The following is a 6000-nucleotide window of genomic DNA, read 5'->3' as shown; positions in this document are numbered from 1 at the left end:
TTGGTCCATATGGAAAAGGTTCCAAGGACACTGACAGAGAGATACTAGTGGGGACGTGTAGTATATCCCTTACCTCCGTGTCATCCATAAGGATTCAACTTAGGAATCTATTCAATGCTTCGAACCCAACCGCCAGGCTGATACTATCTCAATCAGACCATTCTTCCCGGTCCGAAAGTTTAAGTATGTTTTTTCTGGTGACATAACCAAGATGTTTCGTCAAATTCTGCTGCTTCCGAAGGATCACCTTAAAGTTACATATTTTGTGAAAAACCAGTCCCATGAAGCCAATAGGAAAATATGTTGTCGTGTTTGTGTTTACCGCCACCAAGAAACCCTCATCTTGAAATTGAAGATTTACGAGTAGACGGAGACAACCGAGGTCGCTTCGTTCAGACAATTGTACCAATTTAGTTCGGTCAGCTCGAGTTTTAAAGGAAGCATGGTAACAGGTAGAAGCCAAAACGGAAGGGTCCTTGGCGCAGCAACGAATTGTGTGGCACCCTAATCCGCCAAGAGAAAGTCATTTTGTAGGGTTGTTTGAGACTGCAGTGGGTAGTTTCAAGCGGTACGTAAAAAAGATGCATTCAGTTGCAAATTTGCCGTATGAGAACTTCCAGCAGTGTGCTCTTGGGAAAATATTCTCAATAGTCGTCCATTGTACCCATTATCAGACAAACAATTCGACCTTCAAGTGTTGACGCAGGAACATTTGTTGATTCAGCGAGGGTTCCTCCTGCACACCTAAATTAAAGATGCTTTTTTCAGGAACTTTCTACGGAAAAATTATGATGGTGACTCTGTAAGTCACCTTTAAGCGACGAGCGTTTGATTTTCGGCTTGTTTATGTCTTTTGTTAGTCATATCAGTCTCTTTTCACGGAAATTTATTTTATTTGTGTAGATGGTAAAGTACTAATTGTATTTTGGATGAGTATCAATTTATAGTTTTTTTAATTATCGAGTTTAATTATCGATTTCATTAAGTGACTCACATCTTTTAGGAGCAAAGCAATCCTATACCTTAAAAACTAAATCCATGAATTATTATGAATCTTCTGGTCTCTTTCTATCTTATTATCTGTTACCTTTTTCGACTAGCATATTCATATGCAAACATATTTTCTTAATAAAATGCGAGAAAAAGAAAATATCTATTGAAAATTCTTTTCAGTTTGACGTAAATTTTGAAATGATCCTGAAAAATATTTTGACGACATTCACTAAGCTAAATTGTCATGTCCATCTCCATTCGTCTGACATCATCAGAAATCGGCTCAATGTTATTTGAACATTGGCCGGTGTGTGTATGCATTTGTGTTTGTTTAATTTAAAAATAGATTGCAACGAAATGGTTTGCGATTGTTTTCGCAGGGAAAGTTCTTTCGATGATACATAGTATCTATTAAAGATGACATGTAGACTATCTGCAAATCTTCTCCAGTTACATTCATTTTACTTAAAGTAATGTACTTTATAATGTTAACGATATTTGTATTGTAGCTCTAACGTTAGTGATATTCAGCTCTTGTAAGGCAACCCTCTGATCATGCTGACAATACGGACCATGTTTTCTTTGAATTATCTGGAAATTGATTCATGAATTTACGAATAACCGGATTGTAAAATAAAAGTTACTTTTCTTATTTTTAAGTAACATATGAAGGTAGCTTCATATCAGATAATGTTAATAATTTATACGAGAATTTTACTGCTGGGGGGATGGTTTCTGTAAATTATACTTGGAATCTATTTCCGAATGGTTCCAAGGATATTATGATTGTTGGCTATGAGAGAGGACTTATCCCCAAACTAAGGAAAAAATTTTTGGAGGATTGTTTCCTAAGTTTACTTCAATAGAACTACTTTTACTTGATTCTGGAACGGAAAAAACCAGACAGTGTTTTACGATCTATTTGAGTTAGCAAGGATATGAACGCAAATCCCAAGATTCCATGTTTAAGCTACTTGAGATAGTAATTTTATTTCGCCTTTCAATACGTCTGCAGATCATGAATATTGACATTTACAGCAAATAACTTTTCCTATTTTGGTAAAGTCTTGTTCTTTTTGGATCTTAGTTTTGACGGAATTGCTTTTGTTCCAAAAGAATAACCGATAACAATTACTCTTTAGATGGTAAGTTTTATGAGGGTTGTATTTGCCATACCAGATAAATGTAACGAAACTTCATTGGAATTCATTTAATCACATGATTAATAGGAACTGAGTCCTTTTTTGACATTACGTTATCAAATGTATGCACGTATGTATCACTTATCAAGTACAAATTGTGGAAATAACAAAAAGCCACTTCTTGTCCATTTGGATTCATCATACTCTAACTATCACATATTCAGATACTGAATGATCAGCAATTCACTCTACTCATACTATGTAATTTTGCTTAACATTAGAAAGAATATCCCTCCTTACAACCGATTGTTTTTTATAATATTTCAAAGAAAAAAGGAGAAAAATATATAATTTTGTGACTTTTTATAATTTTAAGTAGGTGTTCGTGTATATATATATATATTAAGATATCTCACTTTCCTTGCATGCTGTTTGAAATATTTGCTGCTTGTCTATCTATACATTAAAATAATATCTCATTTTGCCGGTGTAGTAGATATACATATATATATATATATATATATCTATATATGTACGATTGTATGCATATAATACACACGCCTTAAAAATTCTTTATTGTGTATATTCGTCGGTGTGATGTTGCTATTGCTGATGCTACCGCTTACTATATGTAAAAATTTTTCGAAATTTAACGAATAAGAAGCTTCAAAGTTTCAATTCGATTCCCATCCAGTTGTAGTTCGCGTTTCGCCGCGAGTGAATATATTGGAAAATATATATCTCTCCCGAGACACTCCCGAAACGAAAAAATTTTGGGGATTTTTTTCATTTCTTTCGGTTTAACAGATAAAAACACCACCAAAATTACTAGCAACAATTTTGAGAAATAGTGAGGATTAATTTTCTTTAAGATTTTATTTTGTTTTAATTAATATTATTTAATATTTTCTGTTAAAATGCTGAAAAATTATAGTTTATAATAGTTCGGAAAATTACTAGTTCCTTGAAAAAAAAAACTAAATTTATTAATTCGTATAAAAAAATGAAATCTGAGTTTAGTGGTCGTGAACCAAATAATATTTTGCCCTTAAGTAATTTTAATATAATACTTCCCATTCATACAGTATTAAGCTTGGCGCTGAACGGAAAAGGACAATTACTAATAGTTGCAAACTATTTTCATATTTGATTTAGTTCAGAGCAAAAAGTGTAAATACAAATGTGATATTTGTGCTTTCATTGTGATAATCGGTATGAATGCAAAATAGGCCATCTTCGGAGTGAAAGAATTGTGGAAAGAAATAGTAAATAGAAGTGAAGTTGAAAATTTAGTTTTATAAAGCCGAAATGGTTAAAGATAATTATAAAATTGCTGTGAAGATATATATTTAAAAACTGTCTGTGATATGTGAAAGAGAAGAGTGTGTTCTCAACGAATTTATTCGAATTTCGGATACTCAACCTTCATGCCATATATTTGGATTACCTGACACTCTCATGACATCGCCAGAAATCAAAGAAATAAAAAAAAAAGAATATTGCATAATGTCTATTTCCAAAAATATCTTCAACGTAATGAAATGGATTTTTTCATGAAAACACCTTGACATAAGTAGAGTCCAAATTTCTGGCCTCAATCAGAAAAAAGCAGGCAGCGAAGGTGTAAAATATATAATATCTTATCATTAAGTTGAAGAACATTGAGAAGATGGCCATTATTGTATACATATGGACGTATTTAGAATGCCTCAAAATGTTGGAATTTTGATCATTATATATCCTATAATTTTATCGTCAAGTAGATATTTTTAGAAATTCTCAAGCTTGTCTATTTGACTGGTTAAAAATAACCTCAGATAAGTTTCTTCTGCCGATAGATATATCTTTGGCGAGGATGCTATACAGCAACGTTGAAAAGTATATTTTGGATATTTTCATGGATAATAATGTGGCAAAAATGAATAAAATAGCATTTTCCGGGTTGAATTTTCAAAAATATGTGTAATTTATTGGGACTAACTGCACTTGTCAATATGCAATCTGCTTGAAAGTTTAATTAAAACCACTTAGAAGCAGAAAAGCGCTCATCTTTGAATTTACGTGCGCGCGTACCATACGTACAGATACTTCTTCTCTAAAAATAAAGTCCATATCTTAAATTAGGATATTTCGCAACACCAAAACACGTACACATGTGAAGGAGTAAAAGTATACATGTCGTATAGAGCAAAAGAGAATGTGTAAAATTAAATTGTAATATGAAACCAACTGATTTGTCCGATTTTGAACGTCTAATTTGTACGAAGTGGAACGTTTCAGCGATTTTAGGTGTATGGATGCAAGTACAGTTGCATTCAAAATTATGATTCTGGGGGAGAAAATCTAAACTTGCGTATCTATACGCATGCGATTATAAAATTAGCAAATAGAACTTTTATGTTCACTTAGTCATTCTGAGGCAAAAAATTGTGATTTTGGCACCTTTACTGCATTAAATGCTTGATTTTTATAAAATAGGCAGAAAGTACAAAACAAACTGAACCTTCTACTATCTCCTAAAAAACTACTAACTGCAAAATATATTACAAAGATTTTAATATAATGAAGAATCTAAAAAAATATATTTCTTTTATATTTCTTCTTTGTTCGGATTTTCCACCACAATGGAATAAAATAACAACAAAAAAAAATATAAAACATATAAACAGCACGTAGAATTCACTACTCAGCATGGGAGTGGCTGAAGATTTCGCTCCCAGCTTTATAAAAAAGCCACAATTACGGCAAGAAGACGATGGCAATCGTTTAATATTCGAATGTGAGCTATTATCATCACCTAAGCCCGATATCGAATGGTATCGAAGCGATGAACAATTAAAAGAGGATGGACGAACAAAATTTAAAACACAACCAATAGGCGATAATAAATTTTTAGTAGTATTAGATCTCGACGATGTTATCGAAACGGATGCTGGCCTCTACAAGGTCAAGGCAAAAAATAAAATGGGCGAAGTTTCGGCATCGATTAATTTAAATTTTAGCCGTAAGTATTGAACATTTTACTTTAGTATTTAGACTTTATGAAACAATCTATCACAAAAATTTCATAATATATACAAACTAAATACAAAAAGAAATCATACCCATATCATGCAAAAACCTATAAATTCATGTCCGATTTCAGCGGCCGACGAACCCAAAGAGAGGTGAGGAGTGTGTTCGAATATATATATTTCCTATGAATATGAGCAGGAAATGAAGTATAAGCAGATTCGAAGGATATAAATTTCAAACTCTTCTGATATAATGTTCTATCGCTCTTAAAACTATCCGCTTGTTGCAATGCTTCCTTTGCTCAAACTCCAAGAAATGAATAAAATTTGCGGTCTCCTCTTCTTTCTTATTACTCTTGCACACATACTAAAACAAATACATTTTTTTCTCCATCATTTCAGTAGCATTTATTACAATACTTATTGGTCACACATTAACACTTTGCAATTACACTTTAATGTGGTAATGACACTATGATATTCACATTAGGCTACATCTCCTTTCTATTATACTATAATTCTAACTTAAATGATTTCTCCTCTTCTCTTTCTGTTTCTATATAATTCTATCTATCATTTGCTATCGTTTGCATGGGCTACTACAATCTTTAATAATTGATAAAAAAAAATAAAAAATAACAGAGAACTTTCAAGCCATTCAACGGTGAGTTAATTCATACTTTAGCATGCCTCGAGCCTTTTTTAAATCCTTATTTTAATTTCTACATCCTCTATGCTTCCCCTTTATACTCCTTTCTATTAAAATCGCTTAAAATTCCTCCTCTGGGAAAATTATATCCTTGTCACTAAACGAATTAGAAGAAATTACAACTTACTGAAAAAAAAAAAAT

The 6000-nt window shown here is 32.2% G+C and overlaps 1 protein-coding gene across 13 annotated transcripts in view; it reads left to right on the top strand.

The window, feature by feature from the left end:
* Positions 1–2813: 2813 nt before the first annotated feature.
* LOC119660965 (twitchin) overlaps positions 2814–6000 on the top strand; it is a 60593-nt gene continuing 57406 nt past the window's right edge. For 12 of the 13 annotated variants that reach the window (XM_038070021.1, XM_038070017.1, XM_038070013.1 and 9 more), the window contains exons 1-3: positions 2814–2985; positions 4805–5139; positions 5281–5302. In XM_038070021.1, coding sequence (XP_037925949.1) covers positions 4827–5139; positions 5281–5302 — 335 coding nt within the window. In that variant the 5' untranslated portion in view covers positions 2814–2985; positions 4805–4826. Of the gene's footprint in view, positions 2986–4804; positions 5140–5280; positions 5303–5791; positions 5814–6000 lie in introns of all 13 variants that reach the window. The other variant, XM_038070012.1, reaches the window with a different exon arrangement.

Source organism: Hermetia illucens, chromosome 7 (genome assembly GCF_905115235.1).
Source record: "Hermetia illucens chromosome 7, iHerIll2.2.curated.20191125, whole genome shotgun sequence".
In the NCBI taxonomy this organism is placed as follows: domain Eukaryota; kingdom Metazoa; phylum Arthropoda; class Insecta; order Diptera; family Stratiomyidae; genus Hermetia; species Hermetia illucens.
The sequence above is the reverse complement of the archived record's forward strand: the minus strand, read 5'-3'. Positions and strand labels throughout refer to the sequence as shown.